General features: G+C 44.0%; 3 protein-coding genes across 8 annotated transcripts in view; 1 reads left to right on the top strand and 2 right to left on the bottom strand.

Moving 5' to 3' along the window:
- CEP89 (centrosomal protein 89) overlaps positions 1-896 on the bottom strand; it is a 106,249-nt gene extending 105,353 nt beyond the window's left edge. For 2 of the 3 annotated variants that reach the window (XM_090062694.1, XM_090062692.1), the window contains exon 1: positions 804-896. In XM_090062694.1, coding sequence (XP_089918820.1) covers positions 804-842 — 39 coding nt within the window. In that variant the 5' untranslated portion in view covers positions 843-896. The remainder of the gene's footprint in view (positions 1-803) is intronic. The other variant, XM_090062693.1, reaches the window with a different exon arrangement.
- Positions 897-1,176: 280 nt separating this feature from the next.
- FAAP24 (FA core complex associated protein 24) lies at positions 1,177-5,944 on the top strand. Of its 3 annotated transcripts, none has more exons than XM_090062725.1 (4): positions 1,177-1,325; positions 1,771-1,910; positions 2,412-2,564; positions 3,814-5,944. In XM_090062725.1, exons 1-4 carry the CDS (start codon positions 1,214-1,216, stop codon positions 4,060-4,062), a joined length of 654 nt encoding a protein of 217 aa, XP_089918851.1. In that variant the 5' UTR covers positions 1,177-1,213; the 3' UTR covers positions 4,063-5,944. The 3 variants fall into 3 exon arrangements, with proteins under 3 accessions (XP_089918851.1, XP_089918853.1, XP_089918854.1); XM_090062727.1 differs by having other exon boundaries at positions 1,188-1,283; XM_090062728.1 differs by having other exon boundaries at positions 1,216-1,269.
- Positions 5,945-6,092: 148 nt separating this feature from the next.
- Positions 6,093-17,462, bottom strand: part of RHPN2 (rhophilin Rho GTPase binding protein 2) — a 48,021-nt gene continuing 36,651 nt past the window's right edge. Inside the window, exons 12-15 of one of the 2 annotated variants that reach the window (XM_090062723.1) lie at positions 17,173-17,249; positions 16,261-16,407; positions 15,304-15,459; positions 6,093-13,063 (exon numbers count right to left, since the gene is read on the bottom strand). In XM_090062723.1, coding sequence (XP_089918849.1) covers positions 12,809-13,063; positions 15,304-15,459; positions 16,261-16,407; positions 17,173-17,249 — 635 coding nt within the window. In that variant the 3' untranslated portion in view covers positions 6,093-12,808. The remainder of the gene's footprint in view (positions 13,064-15,303; positions 15,460-16,260; positions 16,408-17,172; positions 17,250-17,462) is intronic. The other variant, XM_090062724.1, reaches the window with a different exon arrangement.

Here is a 17,462-nt window from a genome sequence, read left to right as displayed (position 1 = left end):
ACTAAATTTTGATTAATATAGGGGGTGGGGGAACATTACTGTTATCCATAACCTACTTTCATGAAGTGTTGCCATACGACAGCCTAACTTTTTTGTTGTTGTTGTTGAGAATTAAAGCTATCAACTCCCCAGGCCTATGACGTGGAATTTGCCACGTCAAGCTTAAGAGCCTATCCTTGGAACGAGCCTCGCTAGTCCGGGGGAAGGGATCATTTCCTGCCAAAAACAGCTTTCCCTTTCTTTGCGGTGGAAGTAAAATGCCAGGCACGCAAATTGGGAAGGCAACGGTACAAATTGACTCAACACACAACCCTATGCCACCACGCTGCAACAGCTTTCTCTTTCTTCCATGTTCTTCAGCGGCTGCCACCATCTCCAGAAACACCAGTTGATTTATATCCAGCATAGAGCCCACGCACATCCTTCTGCTTCAGTGAAATGACTGAAAAGGGGCTGACCACGGAGGCCTCCACAGGACCAGTGGGATGTGAAAGGGAGGGTGACAAGCGAAACAGCACCCTGCACTGCCAGACTGTGCTGCTCAGCTGCTGGTTTTTTTTCCACTAGCAAAAAAAGTGAGCACGTGCAATAATAATAATAATAACGATGATGTGGTGGTGTCCGTGTGATTCAGGAGGCCGCGAGTGCAGTGCAGTCAGGGCTGGCTCGGGTCCCCTCATCCCTGACACCACGATGAGAAGTAGCTGGTTTCCGCCCCACCCCGGGACCAGGCGCCCGCAACTCCCCCTGATGCACGTGCCGCCCCCCAGCCCGGGACAGGGACCGCGAGGGACAACACTCACAAACGGGCCTTTCCGGCCTCTCCTGAAACTCAGCGCCATGAGCGCGGGCGGAGGCCACCCAACCACCGCCGCCTCCTCCTCCCCCTCCTCAGACGCTTCCCCCCCCGCCCCTCACAACAGACTTCGTAACAATCGCGCGCCGGATTGGCTGCGGCTTTCCCTTCCTCCAATCAGCGCTCACTTTACTCCCTCCTCCTTTCACCTTAGCAACCCGCCGTTAGAGAAGGCCATTTCCGTACTACGCGCTCGCCATTGGCCGGCTGGGGGGGGGGGGGGGGTAAGGGCTAGACTCGAGTCCCATTGGTAGGCGCCCATGTCAGTCACGCGGCCCGGGGAAGGGGGCAGTAACGCTTCGCGGGGCGCCGCGCGCTGATTGGACGCTGCCCCCACGCGCCGCCGCGGGACTTTCAATGGCTGCAGGGGCGGATGCGGCGGTGCGTGCGGGGGCGGCGGTGGTCCCCTACGGGCACGTGGTCGGCAGTGAGAAATGGAGGGGTTCGCGGCTGGTGCGGGGGCTGCAAGGTCCGGCCGGGGCGGGAGTGGGCCGCTGGTTCCTTGGGAGCGGGGTTGCTCTGGGGCCCTGGCTGCCTGAGCCGCTGGGTTCAATAGCAGCCTTCAGCTCCCTGGAGGGGGGCTGCAGAAAGGATGGAGCTGGACTGTTCTTAGTGATGACAGAACAAGGAGCAATGGTCCCAGCTTCCAGCAAGGGAAGTTTAATTTAGATATTAGGAAGAATTTTCTCACTAGGAGGGTAGTAAAGCGCTGGAGCAGGTACCCAGAGAGGTTGTAGACTCTCCATCCTTGGCAGTTTTCCAAGACCCTCTATCCTTGGACTCGGCTAGACAAAGCCTTGGCTGGGTTGATCTAGTTGGGGCTGGTCCTGCTTTGAGCAGGCAGTTGAACTAGGTGTGACCTCCTGAGGTCCCTTCCCACCCTCATTTTCTACGATTCTGTGTGTCCCTTGCAGGGCGGGTGCAGCTGGTCCTGGAGGAGGACCTGGCTCTGGTTGATTTCCACCTGCCCCACGGTACCTGCATCCTGTACGTGTCTGAAGCCGATGCGGTGGCAGGAAACGGCTTCCGAAGACGCCTGGCACGGTTCAGGAGTGTGAGTGCCCACCCACCCTTCTGGGAGGGGTGACAACACTAGTCCTGTCTGTCATCCTGCCCTTCCCTGCTGCTCTGGGCCCCAAGTTGTCTAGCCTGAAGTTCTCCATGAGGAGCCCCAAACTTGTGACGATTTGTGTGCGTCTGCAAAGGCAGCACATCCTTCCCAGCCTGGTGTGAGGCTGTGCTTGACACCCTCCGCCTCTGTAGTGCAGACTCCGCTGCAAGCTGATTGTTCCTCATCTGAGATTTGCCAGCACTGCCCACAAAACTCTCCTAGGCTTGGGGCAAGTTCCTGAGTGGGGCTCCCCTGCCCTGCCCTACCTCCTCATGCTCATGGTGCTGTTTGGCAGCTGCTGAGCTTGGCGTCATGGCCAGTTTGGGTTGTGTAGTAAGTGAAGCGAGGGGAAACGAGCTGGGTCATGGCTCTGGCAGGGAAAATAGGAAGCTTCATGGAAAAGCTGTTTGTGATCCATTTGCTGCTGCTTTCCTCTGTTCAAAGGCCAGCAATCTGAATGGGATCGTGGTGGCGGAGAGGACCCCAATGAGCAGTCAGTACTTCCCAGCCATGCAGAACTTTGTCGTACTAGAGCTTGGCATGACATTGCTCCCTGTGGCCAACGAGGAGGAAGCCTCACAGCTTATTATCCAGCTGGTAAGCGCTGCTTCCTGCACTACTGGGGAAACACCAGTCAGATTAAAAATGTACCGTTGCTGTCTCTGGACTGAGCAGTGTGCTGTCCCTACACATCCACTTTCTCCACACTTTCATTGCTGGTTGGCATATTGAATGTGGGATGGAGGTATCATAGCACTCTCCTGCCAGCGTGGGAGCAAGGTGCCAAACTTGAGACCATCACTCGGGTTCCTTCATGTGGCCCTGAAGATTGGTGCTGTTGAAATGTGCTAGAAGGTTTCTTTGAAGTCTGCCCATTCACTCTAAGAACTTTGAGTTCTCATAAAGTAGGAAACTTTGAAGGAGACCCCCTTTAAGATCTGGTACTGTCATTCTGTTTCCATCTGCTTTATTCTTTCATCTGTTTTCTAATGCTGAGGGAAACAAAGCAGTTGGTGGGACAAGGACGCTAATTCAGGAGGCCTGTTGGAAAACATTGTTATGAGGCCTGGCTGGTCTGTCCATGCTTGCCAGGATGAGTGCTTGATCAGTTTGTTTAATTGCATTCCCCTCAGCAAAGCAAGGAAGTGCAGTCAGTAAAGGACAGGAGAGACCAGTCTCAGCTGGAGAAACTTTGAGCAGAGCCTAATGAATGATAGCCTCAATAGGGAAGATGCAGCTTTGGGGACTGATAGAGCATGTGTCTCCATAGTCTTGTGGCCAGGAGACTCCCCTGGTACAAGAAGACCTGCTGTAATATCTGCTCTAGTGAATATTTAAGAATTCCTTGCGAAGTTGAACATCTCAGCGGGAAAGACCGACCAGCCCCCTCCCAGAGGGTTGGACCTCAGGTGGCCAGGGCACTTACTGGGAAGAGGACAGGAAGGATTTCCTTGAGAACAGGAAGGATTTGAACCTGACTCTTCCAGGTGAGGACTATAACCAGGGATCCTGATCTGCACCTGGAGAGATGAGCAGGGATTTAGAGATTTTACTTGGTTCATGTTACCACTGGTCTGATATGAAAAAGTCCCCAATTTTCAGGTTTAAAAAAGTTCCCTGGTTATAACCTGGGGGAAGGGAAGCATCAGCCCTTGCTCTTTCTCTCTAACTCCCTACAATCTGTTGGATAAAAGATACGGCCTTAGTTCTAAGAAGGAGTTCACAAGCTGTGCCTGATTTTTCAGGAAGGCTGGGAAACTCCCTCTTCAATTTGAATGGAATGATTTGATGCAAGCAAAATCTGTTCCTCACTAGAGGGAGCTCTGCCTCTGCTTCTGTGTTTCAGGTCCATGAGCAAAGCAAGGATCGCACTAGTAACCCCTTTCTTCGTAAGCAGTGTTCCCAGCTCACCCACGCATCCATACTTCGGACGGTCCAGCAGATTCCAGGTGTTGGGAAAACAAAAGCTCTACTTCTCTTGCAGCAATTTGGAAGCATCCACCAGCTCTGCAATGCATCTGTTCAAGAGCTTGAACAAATAGTGGGACAAACAGTAGCACAACAAATTTATGCTTTTTTCACACAGGCAAATTAACATTTGCTTGCTGCTATCACAGACAGCTGCAAGTGCTCTCCCTTTTGGACAGGGCTGTTATGCATTCAAAATAGGACTGAATTTTTTTTTGGACTCTGTTTTTGTTTATTGCCATCTAGCACACATGCTATGGGTTTGCTGTCACCCCTGATCTGCAACTGGAGAGATGAGCAGGGATTTAGAGATTTTACTTGGTTCATGTTACCACTGGTTTAACCACACTTATCTGGTCTTGATCTTATACTAGGAGGACAGGTAGACATCTTGCAGGGTATAAACATTTATGGAATGCTAGGAACTGTGGGATGTGCCCTTCCACGAACAGAAGGCCATCAAAATGACACTTTTTTGTTTATCTTGGCAAGCAATGTATTTTGGTGTATCTAGCTGGTTTGTTTGCTCGCTCCATAAGGATAAACTGTAGGATACTCATTTTGCATGTAGTAACAATGGAGAAGATCAATTCTGCTCAGAGACCTATAAGTAATAAAGAATTGTTGTGCTGAAGATAGTGATACCTGATCTTGACAAATTGTACTCCTTGTGGTGCTCAATGTTCCCTCTAAGGTTTAGCAATCCATGAGCAATTCTGACTGGGAGTGCACGGGTATCTGCATGCCCCTCTCCACTCCTGCAGCAGCCTGTGGCTAGGGTGGGGTGGATGGTGAGTGGTCAAAGCTAGTGGTGGTGGCGGGCGGAGCAGTGGTACCCCCTTGCTATGGCATGAGATGCGCCTGTCCCTCCCAGTTAGTGCCTAGGAGCCATGGCCTGCCATCACCCCACCCCCGGTCGGTACGCCACTATGCACAGCATAAAGTTATTACACGGCATGATTTTTTTTATTGTCTGCAGCCATGCATGAATACAGCTTAGAGGGAATGCTGGTGGTAACCTTTTTCAGTGGCTTGAGGTAAAAGGAACAGAAAGAAGCAAATGGGGCACAGTTGCTAGGGTAAATGTAGCTTGCTGGTCAGGGAGACCAAATGGTGTGTAAATCACCTAATTGTAATAATTTTAAATGTATTGTGAAACATACTAAATTATATTGTATCCTGCCTGAAAAGAAGAACAACAGTATTACAAATTCTTGGGGTATGTATTTCAAAAGAGAAGTTAAAGTGCCTTAAGTACCTTAAAAATCAAGTCACTGCAGGAATTATCTGTACAGCAGTAATGATGAAATATAAAACTAACCTCTTTTTTTTTTATGGGGCTTTAAGTTGAACAGTAGGAACAGAAGTAGTTTTACCTGTTCAGCAGCTTGGTAGTTTATTACATCATGCTTCATTTCCTTTCCAGAATTATCCTGGAATGCTTTGGAAAGGAAGTGTTTTGTATTGTTTATGGTTTCACATAACATGGGTTTACAGAACCTGGATCATTGTGGCTTTTGTTGTGCCATGTAGTAAACAATGCATGTTCCCCAGCTCCACTAGCAGAGCAGATCAACTTAAAAGGGAAAAGAGCATGGGAAGAAAAGAACCTGACACAGGAAGATGTCCGGATACTGAAATCTAGTTAAGCAATACAAATAGATGTTCCTAGGACCAAGAACTTGCTTTACCCAATGCTGCACAAATAGAACAAAAAGACAGTTAATCCTATGTGCAGCATTACTTGCCAAGGAATCTAAAGAGTAAACATATAAAAGCCAGGATTTTTCCTCCTTGGTAGCTGTAAGTACACAGATCCTGTTTCACCTCTCTTCCCCCCCTCCCCCCCCAAAAAATGTAATGGATTCTCTGAGATGTGTGGTCTTAAATAAGCCATTGTGTCTCCTTGTCTTTCTAAGGGATTATTATGGTTCAGTGCCTGACAAAGTGACCCATTTCACTAAATGCTTGCCCTCCTTGGGATTTGATTAAACTTGCCTGAAGATTGTTATCGTTTGCCTAAGGGAATCATTTCTTCTAAGCACTGACATAAAATTAAAGGAGTTAAACACTTCCAGTTTCTGACCATGTGCTGGCAAATTCTTGTTCAATCCAGTCAGACTGACCTACAACTGGAGGTAGAAACAGAGAGCATCTTTCTTTAGTTCTTCCTAATTTATAAGAGAGGGAAACTTCCTGTTTTGTTTTGATGGAGGTTTCTAGGTGGTTGCAGACTTGTTTGGTCAAAAATATCCATTGCCAGTTTGTAGTGTTTTAGATCTTGGGTAAGCTGTGAATGATTAGTGTTGCTTGGTTGGCTGGTGGGAAGTGCAGCTCACTTGAAGTTTTTTGCTTATCCACTTCAGATGTAACAGCCTGTCCTTGCCTTTGTTAAACTCATAACAAATCAACACATTTATACTGAAACAAAGTACAAGCTGGTCTCAAAGACTGTAGCTCAAGGATATTAACCAGTCCAGTGTTCTTAGTTAAGTTGCATTGGTTGAAAAGGGGGGACATGTGCTGTAAATTAATCTTGCCTTTCTCCCCTGCACTCTTATTCTGTACGCATGTGCTTGGATTTGTTTGTTACTAGCGGGTCTGAGGTGATTGCTGTGGGTTTGCACCATTCTGGAAGGGAGACTGTTGTGTGTGTCCTTACCTGCTGAAGGCAGAAGGAAGTTTCTTGTGAAGATGTAGAATCTGTTGCTGTTAGTGGAAATGTGCTGCTTGCCCACACTGGGCAGGTTAAAATGTGTTTGTTCCATAACTTTTATTTCTGTGGCTTCAAAGTGAGGACAGAAAGCCATGAACTTTAACTCCTTTTAGATTAAGCTTTGCTCATGGAATATTATTTTGATATATGGAAAACATGCATGCATAGTTTTTTTTCTATATGCAAACAGAGATCTAATATCTCCTGCTCTAGAATCCAATACCCTAAGTATAGGAGAGGGACAATATTATGGAAGGTGGTGAAACTGCTTGGAAAGGGATAGTTTGACTTCCTAGTGCAAATTTAGTATTCACGTATTTAAGTGTTGGGATGTTCAGAAACTGTATGCGTGTTACAGCCTTGTATATCTCTGTTAGGCCATTTGTAGTGCCAAAGCTCTTCTTACTGCCCTTGAACCTATATTCACTACACAGCTAAGACGTGTCACCAAAAAGGGAAATTGAACTTGCAGTATTTAAATTATTCCTCTTTTTATTCTGTGACTTATCAGTGGAGAAAAATTATATTAAATTTCCTTTCCACAGAACACAAGATGGTCAGGTGCCCTCACAGCCTTTTCCTTCACCCTCAGAGTTTGATCTAATCTTTTAAAATCTTGGCAGCCTGACTGGGGTTGCCGGGCAGGTTAAGTGCTGATATGTTTGTGTTGCTCAGTGCCGACACCCAGTGCTCTTATTTGTGGAATGTGAAACTGTAACTGTGAAAAAGCTGTCTGTGGTTTTGCCTGCAATTTAGTGTTGCACTTGTGCTCAAGTCTTAAAAGACCCTGAAAATGGTCTTCTCCATTGCAAACTGGAAAACATAGAAAAAAAGATTCAGCAAAGCTATTTTGCTGAGCATGTTTGAAGGTGCAAAAAGTAGGAAATGCTTCTCCCTGTGCCTCTGATCTGAAATAAATACTGCCACATGATAGCATTTCTGATCATACTGTTTGTGAAGCATCCTCCATCCCAAAAGCCTCCATTGTGACGCAAGTAGCAGGAGAATCTATTTTGGGTGTGCTGGGATTGCTTTTTCTTCCTCCTTTTGTTACTTGGCTTGTTTTGTTGGCCTCCTTTACCACTCCAAACCCCTCAGCAGAAATTAACAACATGGAGCAGAAGCGTTACTAGAAATGTTGCTGCCAGGGGGGAGGTGAGGGGGGTGCATCAAGCATTGAAGAATCTTACCTCCCTGTGCATGGACTGCTGTTGCCATGGCAATGGCATCCCCTCTCTGTTGGTGCCCAGGGCTGGCATCTTGCTTGGCCATTCCTTGTTATGTTACACAGAGAATTGTTCTGCAATAGTATGGATTGTGATGTCTTTCCATCCTTCCCACAAGTGTGCATGTGTTGTCACAGCTTCAGCAGATGTAACTGGATGGGTATCGCTGCACAAATCCCAGGAGCTCTCTTGATTTTTCTCTGAAGTGGAGTATGCAGTCCCTTATACCTTGTCATTTGTTTCCCTGTAGATGGACTCAAGCTGTATATCTTGCCTTATGTCAGAAGTGGGCAAAATACTGCCCGTAGGCAGTCCACATGGGGCTATGCCCTGCACATTTGCACTGAGGCAGCATGCGCTGGACTTCTGGTGCCTGTTGGTCTAGGCCCCAGCCAGCACACAGCTGCCGGGGCTGTTTCCGGTGCGGCTGCAGCTGCGTGCTGCTTCATGCCTTTGCCTCCAGCGGTGGCTCCTGCTTTTGATCTTGCCCGTGCTGCATTGTGCCACACCAGGCAAGTATTTTTTAGCTAAGTCGTGCCTAGATAGCCTACCCCAGTGCACAAGGTTCTGGCTTCAGCTCCAAGCTGCCGGATCTACAGCTGGAGCCCCATGCACCTGCTGGGAATGGTGTGGCTGAAGCAAGAAGAGGAGCTGCTGCTGGAAGTAGGGGGTGTAGAGCAACACCTGGACCAGAAACAGCCCACCAGAAGCTGCTGCTGCCCCTGCTGTGGCATGCCATGCCATCATACCATGCCATTCCAGGCAAGTAGATGAGCAGCTTCAGCCAGGTGGCTCCTGCCACAGTGCTGGGACTCTGGGTTCAGCTTCTGGCCACTTTCCCGGCAGCTGGAGCTGGAGCCCCATATGCTGGGGCAGGAGCAGCTTCCAGCAGGCTATTCCCAGTGTGGCTGCATCCAGCCGGGTGCTGCTTCGCACCCCCTGCCTCCAGCAGCAACTCCTCCTCTTGCTTCTGCTGCACCAGTCCCAGCAAGCACACTGGGCTCCCACTGTGGATCTTGGAACTGGAGGCAGGGGGTGCAGAGCAGCACTCAGCTGGGTTGTAGTCACTGGTAGAAGCATAGTGCAGGAGGGCCCCAGCAGGATCAAGCAGGGCTAAGCCCCATGTGGTGTGCTATGGGGAAGCACAGACTGCACTGTCTGGGACTGCTTCCCACCCTCCCCTCACAGCAGGCTCCCAAGACCTAGTACCCGAGCGCCCCCCCACCTCACCCCAGAGGGAAGGGGCATGCGATTCCAGCCTCTCCTGTCCCTCCCACTCCACTTCTGAACACTGCTCCTGCCCACCCACAGCCCCATAGGAAGTTTTAGTGAGTTGTGGGGCAGGTGGGGATGCACAGCACTGATTTACTGACCCACTGTGCAACAGCTGATCAAAACCATATGTGGCCTTTGGGCCCAAATAATTGCCCACCCTTTCCCTATATATTAATTGCATCTGGTTTGTTGTATAAGCCTCCTTTGTGACCCAGTCTTGCAGCCCTTGGTCATGCCATTTGTCCTGGTTGCCTTAACAAGAGAACTAACATTCAGAAAAAAGCAAGGACAAAGGCTGTATTGGACAGCTCTGCTTCATTGTTAAATTTCCATTCTAATTTCCATTGGTCCACTTTCTAATCCACCTACTCCGTAGCACAAGATGGCTGCTACCAGGACAATGTTGTGCAAGCTTGTTTTGTTTAGATTAAGATGGAAATAATGCCTAGTCTAGCATCTGCATAAATTGCATGGAAAAATGTTGCAGACTTGTGCTTCAGTTCCCCCTCTTATACTAGCCTTTACCTATCTGAAGAGAGAAAATTTTTCTGACCTGACCTGTTTCATCCTCTCCTTCTGTTAAAGACAGGGCTGTCTCTTGTTCCATGTACTAGTTTAAGGAGTTATCCCTAAGGTGGTGCTTTGTGTGGGCATTTCTGGTCAGAACATAGGGAAAGAGCAGGCTCTACCACCTGGCTGCTCCTTTGTGTTGGTGGGGGGAGCAGGGGAGGTGGAGAATGGATGGGGTCTTGGCTCCTTGTTCCCTGTAGGTCCATGCATTCTAGTAGGTTTGCATGATTGTGGTGCGATCAAGTTGGCTAAATCACCCTAAATTTGACCCTGAATGAAATGGTTAATTGGAATAGTTTTGCCACAGAATCATGCTGATTTAACAGTTGCATCTTAACAGTTTGTCTGTACCCTTGAAATCTATACAGTTATTACATCTGTCTATACCCTGTATATTATCTGCTACTAGAGCAGATGCCAGTAAACTGGTTTAGTAAGCTTTTGATTTAGCCTGAAATACTTAATTACTGAATGGCAAACATCAAGTTGCCTGGAACTGTGGCGTGAGTTATTGCTGTCTTCTGGCTGGCAGGTTGATTAAATTTCATGTGAAGTTCCACTTGTTCCCACTTCTCACCTACACGCACTTCTGGAGATTATAGGCTTTAAAAACTGTGAGGCTTGACATGAGTGTTTTCTGGCTGTTTATCTATTTACTGCTGCAGGACAAGCCTCCTCTGCAATATTTTAAATGGTTGTCTGCTCAGTAGATTAAGTAGATGAAGAAGGTAGGTAATTAAAGCAGTGACTATTAGTGTTAATGAAGTGAGGAGCTGAGCTGCTAATCTATTGTAAACCTCTGTTTTAAGGATTTTATAACAGCCATAGACGTCTGTTGTGGGCAGATACTTGTAAGGGTTTTAGGCCATGCTCAGTTTTAAATGCATCTTGGACACAACTTCTTGTGCTGCAGTTTTTTTTTTAAACATTTGCTGTAAAACTGGTACATCCTAACCGTTTTGGTTAAACTCTTGTCAGCCAAATTAAGCATCCTGTGAACTGACAGAAAAATTGAGTTTCTTGTGAAGTATGCAAGGAAAGGAGTCTGATTTGTTGTTTGATTGACTTGAGGTAAAACATTTTGGATTTTAAAATTAAAAATGTACAGACCATTTTCCTCCCACCCCTCTTGATTATTTTTTTCTCACCACCATGGTACTAGGCCTATATGACAAAGGCAAAGTAACCACAAAAAGGAGAATTATGATATTCTCTTTTGTTGAGCTGAGGGGTTATGAAAATGCTACAGGAAACCAATTACAGATTTAGTAAAGAATGCATCACATGTAACTTGCTCTTATTAGAAAATCCTTTTACAACAAATATTGATGTCTGTTGCATGCAATGTCAGTCTCAGTATTCTGTATTCTATCCAAGGTGCAGTCACTAGTATAAAAACCTACTACCAAAGTTCATTGGAAATTCTGCCTTTCCTATAGTGGCCCAAGATGGCAATCTTGTTTAGTTTAGATACAATAAACGTCTTAGAATATGCACAAATGATTCATTCCCTAAATAGAATGTATTCATTTTAAGATAACTGGACTATACAAAATGACCAAAGAGAGCTTGTAAAATTGTTAACAGTTCTTTATTTTGCAATGGAGTTAACTTTACAGACCAAGTTCCAATATTGCACAACTTGCTTGATAACATAGTTTGTTAGCTCAGTTGTGGTATTTACAAAACATGTGAAGAACATTAGGGTATGCAGGTAACACAGTCAACAGTCAAACTAGTAAGTCGTACTGTATCATCCTATATTTAGCAGAATGAAAATGCTACTAGTAAATGGCAGCAGCTTAAATAAGTTAATTTAAAATATTTACAACTATTTTAAAACAAAGAAACCTAAAAACAAGTGAGCTAATTTTAAAAAGTTGTACCCAGTTTATTTTTCAAAATGTGCATGCACACATTTTTCCCACTATTATTTAGAATGTTTTGAGTATCAAACAGCATATATCTACTCTGTAGATAGCATCCTTGTCTAACACTACAGGTGTTAGCAACTTTCAGTTTTAAATGATCAGAAAATAAAACAAACTTACAGAGAAATTAACACACAATTACATATTTTGCCTTCCCAAATTGCACCTACTTTAATATTGAGTTGTTAGCTACTTTCTGCTTTTGTATGTCTATAAAGCATCTAGCTCACACAGGGACCTATGCAGTAAACTTTTATTTTTGACTGACTGGAAAGCCATTTTCAAATTACTCTAGCTTTAAAGTGCCTTGCAGATCATCTCTTGAATCATGCTGATTTTTAGCTTTAGAAGTTGAGAATCAGCTTTTGAGATTTGTTCCTCAACTATCATTCATTTCAACAAAAATACAAAGCTTGTAATTTGTAGGTTAAGTAGTTTCAAGTTGGGAACATGGTCTGTTTCAAATGAACATAAGGCCTTTGCAAGGATGCTTCTTTTCTAGGATGAAGTGTGCTATTTCTCAGAGCTCTCGAACAGGGCAAAACTGAGTGGTGCTATAGGATGTATAGAGAGATCTTATTTTCAGTTATTTAGAAGGCAAGTTTTATTGTAAGTGCACAGTAACTGTCCTTTTACTGATCCTGTTGTTTGTTCTCTAGGTAACTTAGTAGTTTTTAATCTGAATTGATCATTAGTGACTCCTAAACGTTAAAAATATCCTTCATTTTTTTTCAGTACTACTACATACATAGATACTGAAATAAATAAGTCTTACCTACAGCTTGCATAGAAACAGAATTAGTTGCAGTGTAGCCCATATTGAAATTCCAAAGGAATCAAGTTTCAAGTAAAGTGAATTTAAATTTTTCTACAAATGATTTCCCAACAGCTCCCACACTACCTCTCCTTTAGTCTAAACACTATGTAGGTTTAGATTTTAAGAAAATACTTTTGCAATTCATGCCAACCTCTGACCTTCAGTTATGTTCCTGTGCATATACAGTACATTTACTGGATTAACACAGGTGTTAAAGAAAACAGATGTCTGGACATTTTATGTATATACTTCACATTTCCGGTCTGCACAGATGGGTTTTCTTTTTTCTTCCATATTCAGAAAACTTCACATTAGACAACAATTTTGTTTTGAAAGAATCAGTACAATGAACTCTCAGTGTTCAGAAGTGTAAAGGGAGAAGTGAGCTTCTTTGTTTGAGAACTTCCAGCTACTGCTGAGGGAAGGCACAAAGTGCTTGCAGCTTTCTGCCTATTTTTGGCCCCCCAACTTAGAAAAGGGACTTTGGGAGTCGTGGTCTTCTTGCTGTGGTCAATTTTATCCTCTTCCATGGCTAAACAGATCAAGGAGTATGTTTTTTGCATTCCCACAGAGTAAGTTGCACTCTTACTATGCTGTAGGAAAAGGAAGGAGAAGAAGCATTATAAAACTCAGTCATCCATGAGAGGTCAGACATGTTGAAGATAACAAAAGATTACAAAGCTTGCAAATAGTTTTCCAAGACTCCGCGTAATTAACAAAGAAGAATGCTGCAGTCTACTTGAATGCAAGCCAAGCTAAAGTGCTGATTTTTCTTCACATTTTTGCTTATGTGGATGCAAGTCATTCAAAAGAATATGTAATGAGGTGAATCCTTCTGTCAATCAGTTTCCTTTGTCATTCAGAATCACAGTGGCAGTCCTGGAACTCATCTGCAAAGCTTAAATAAATGGGTTTTGCATAAAGATATTTATGGGAATTTGTGCTTTGGGGAAGGGATGGACGGGACAGGCATCCAGTTTGTATAGTTACAGGCTTACGACCATGCCTGCTCCAGTGTTGCAGGAAAGCACATCTTTTCCTGTAACAGAAGATGCAGACATCCCCCTAAAGAACTTATCCACTGCCCCACCCTGAGTGATTACACTGCATTCCAGCCTTTTGTCCCACAAAGGGCTGGAAAGGGGAAGTGAAGGTTTTATTTCAGCAAAATATTTCCATCAAAGTGGGATCATCTTCATGAGATGCTACTACACCATGTTTACTGGGCATTTATATAGTGCTTAGTAGTACCAGCGAATGCCTTTTAAGTGACGCTACCATGCAATAGCATCTCAACACGGTTTTTGCCACAGGCTACTGCGCAGTAGCATCAGGCTACTGTGCAGTTAGCATTTTGCATAGATGTGCTCAATGTGACCAAAAGAAAGGGCCTTAAACCAAGGGAACTGAAAAACAATTTACAAAGCCAAACCACAACAGAAGTGCCTTTGCCATTTGTTAAGACAACAATACTGAGTGCCAGCTTGTGCCTGAAGTTTGTTGAAAACCTAGAAAGTATGTGGCATTAGACTCTGCTAAACTACTGGTGCTTTTATCGCATTACACTACAGATATTATTTCTCATGAGTTATTTCGAGCTTAACATTTTTAAATCTTGTGATCATTACTTTATAATCTAAAGCTTCTATAGCAACTAAGTAACTTTGACTTTATATATCTTTGGTTGGCAGTATTAAACTATTCCATTAAGCCTTGACCAGCTAATACAAAAGTTGAGGATGCTGGAAACCAGGGGCTTGAGCAGAAATCTAAGGATAAAGATGCAAGATAACAAAAAGATGCCCATACAAGATGCTACTGTGCAGCTGTTGAATCTACATGATTCTGTAGCCCTATAAGGATAGCAAAACTTTTCCAGCTTGGCCTTCACTTCATTCAAGGTCAAAGTTAAGGCAATTGAGCTTGTATGCTACAGGCTCCTCAAAAACTGCTAAAATGTATGCTTGTCCACATGGCACAGCTCCAGAACTACATGAACACCATCACTGCTTGCCCTCTACCTCCTTCCCCACCACTTAATTCAGGGTTTTTGGTCAGGGCAAAAAAGGAGGGCATGGGTGAATGTCTTTCACCCTGTGGGCTCCAGACCTGCACCAACAAGCCATCTTTAGATATTAAAGCAATATCTAAATATGAACAAGGAACATCATTGCTGCTTGCACTTTTTTGTTGCATATTTGAGAAAGTGACACAATTAAAATGTAACCGTCTTAACCTACTATACCACTAGTTGTCTTTGAGTTTGTAGTTAGGCAGTCTGATTAGTAATAAGAGATGGATTACTTTGACTGAAAGATCTCAGGGTAGGGATTTTGTTAAAATGCGTGGGTAGTAACTAGTACAGTGGGGACTCGGCCCTTGACTGGACAAATGTTACATACCATGTCTACCAGTTACTAGAACTGCATCAGGCAGAGCACTTTTGCTTCTAATAAGTAGCAATTCTCACAAGCGGTGGTAAAGTGTGTGATAAAGTCTGTGTGCCTCATGATCACACGTCAGCCATTTTATAACAGCCTGGCTGTGCCGTAAACATATGCACATGGACTTAATTTTAATACCTAACAGGGGAAAAAAAGCTTTTACGTGGAGTCCAGTTCCAATTTTGAAGTTACTGAGATGCTAATAAAGTGGCAGAAAATGTCCATAGTACAGTCCTTTCAGCATCTGGGTTTTGGGGTTTGACGCTAAGGTGTGGCTTATTCTTTTAAGAAAGACTCCAATAAGTGGCAGACACTGGGTTCCGCCCCACCCCTCCCCCCATTTTATTGAATACTTTTCAGACTTGAAAAGAGGCCACCTCTCTACTTACCATAGAAGCTGTTGTATCCTGGCAGCTTATAACCTGAATCTCAATGTCTTGCTCTCCCTTGCTTTTTAACTTTTCCAAGACCTCGTTCACTCCCAGCCATTTGCAATCCATTCCTTCAACTGAAATAATATAGTCTCCTTCTTTCAGACCCAGAGACTATTTAAAAAAGAAATCATAGTAGTATGAGCTGAAGCTGTGAATAATATAAATCCCATTTTTATATCAGGTGTTTTATATCTAATGGTATTTCCCTTTACAGTTCTGTATAAAACCTGATATAAAAGCCTTAATAAAAAGTGACAACATGGACCCTTTTTTGTAAGCTCCTATATATTAACGTGATTCCAGTATAAATACTGAATCTTCTCAGCTTTTATTTTGTATTCCATTCATCCATTTTTCTTTCTACATTTTTTCTAAAACCCTTTAATTTTTTTTAAACTATTGCTTGCTCTGACCTTCCTAGCATTTTCCTACTTAATGTTTTACCTTTTTATTTCTTTCCCTCACCCTCTTCATTTTACTCTTCAATTTGTTATTTACATCTAACCTTCATGATTCAATCTCCCACTTTGCTATAGTTCCACTTGTGGACTGGGGCAAACCTACACAGAAAAATCTTTACATCTCTCTCTCCCTCCACCCCCCTCGCACAAAAAAGGAAGAATAGGTTAAAGGCACCAATACAGTCTATTTTCATTCCCCCCGACATGCACCTCCTTTGCTTCCTAATCCTCCTTTCTACGCACTGTGTTTTCTCCCTGTTCTCTCCTCTTAAAGGCTTTTCCCTCCAGCCACTTGCTAGATTTGGCTTTTTAAAAACTAAATTGTTAACAGCACACTGTACTAGCTGAATGCCTTACTATTGCCTACATCTTAATTAGACTGAAAAAAAATCATAAAAACTTGGGAAGAACCTGGAGAAAAAAAATATTACTACAGCAATATTCTACTTACTGCTGCAGAACAGATTGGATCAAGACTATGGACCTGCACAGGTGCACCCCCTCTAAGAATGAATCCCAGCTTCCCATCTTCACAATGAAAACAAATAGTGCGAGGGGCTGTCCATCTCTGCTTGGCTGAAAACACTGATAATGGGCCCTGCAGGAAGCAAAGCAACAGGCAAATGACTTGCATTATTGCTTACAAGTAAGTTGGCTAACTTTGTCTCCTTTCCATGATAGCCTCTCACTTTTAAATTACAATCTTTAATAAAGCCTGTGGGACTTGAATGTTAAACTCCCACCTGCTTCACTAGAAGGAAGGTCAGTGAAATGTATCCCTTCACCTCAAAACCTTGCATGAAATCCACAGTCCTATCACTGGGTTAAGGACCTCTCAGGGAGACTTAAAGTGAGGCAAGAGCGCATGCATTGGGCAATTTAGACCAGGTCCAAGGTGACTATTGCAGGATTCAGTAAACCCCACAACCCTCCCCTTCAAAGGGAGGACAGGCTGTTCCAGAAAGCATCATGTGTTTTAGTCTGCTATTCCTTCCTGTTACTTAGATTTGTGTCACGTGGAGTGTGCACATCACTACTTTTCTCATGCTGCACACCCCAATTCTGTTACAAAAAGAGCTCCGTACCCAGAGTCAGGCACGATTTCCTTCTGGTTCTCTATGTACAGTGGGACAAATCCTACCTCAAATAAAGTGACATGGGGAGAAATTTAGCTCAATGCCCACTACTCATATTATCCTTGGGTCTGCAAGTCTGAGATCAAGAACAACTTTTCAATGCTTGTTAACAAAATATTTGCATTACAGAAACACACACATTATTTCAAGCAAAGTGATATACATTTCCCCTTCTGGTTAGAACACCCCTTAGTGATGTGACAAATAGTACATAAAATTTCACATACCAGCCTATGAAAGAAGTCTTTGACTTTCACCTTGGACAACTGAGGACTAACCATGTCCACTTTATGTTCTGTTTTAGCTAGAACAAAATGCAAAAACATACGTTAGTTCTCTCAAGTGCCAGAGACCATGCTTCTCTTAACAGGATGGGCAAAAATAGTTCAAGCTTACATATATCTTATATCAAGCTAGCAATCTTTCTTATATCATTACCAGTCTGAACATAAGCATTGTCCTCTATATATAGAAAGCCATTCGCTGAAGACTCATGCATATTCAGGAGAGCTTCTAA

This window comes from Crocodylus siamensis, chromosome 9, assembly GCF_052110815.1.
Source record: "Crocodylus siamensis isolate JL-2025a chromosome 9, ASM5211081v1, whole genome shotgun sequence".
NCBI classification, from domain to species: Eukaryota; Metazoa; Chordata; order Crocodylia; family Crocodylidae; genus Crocodylus; species Crocodylus siamensis.
The sequence above is the reverse complement of the archived record's forward strand: the minus strand, read 5'-3'. Positions and strand labels throughout refer to the sequence as shown.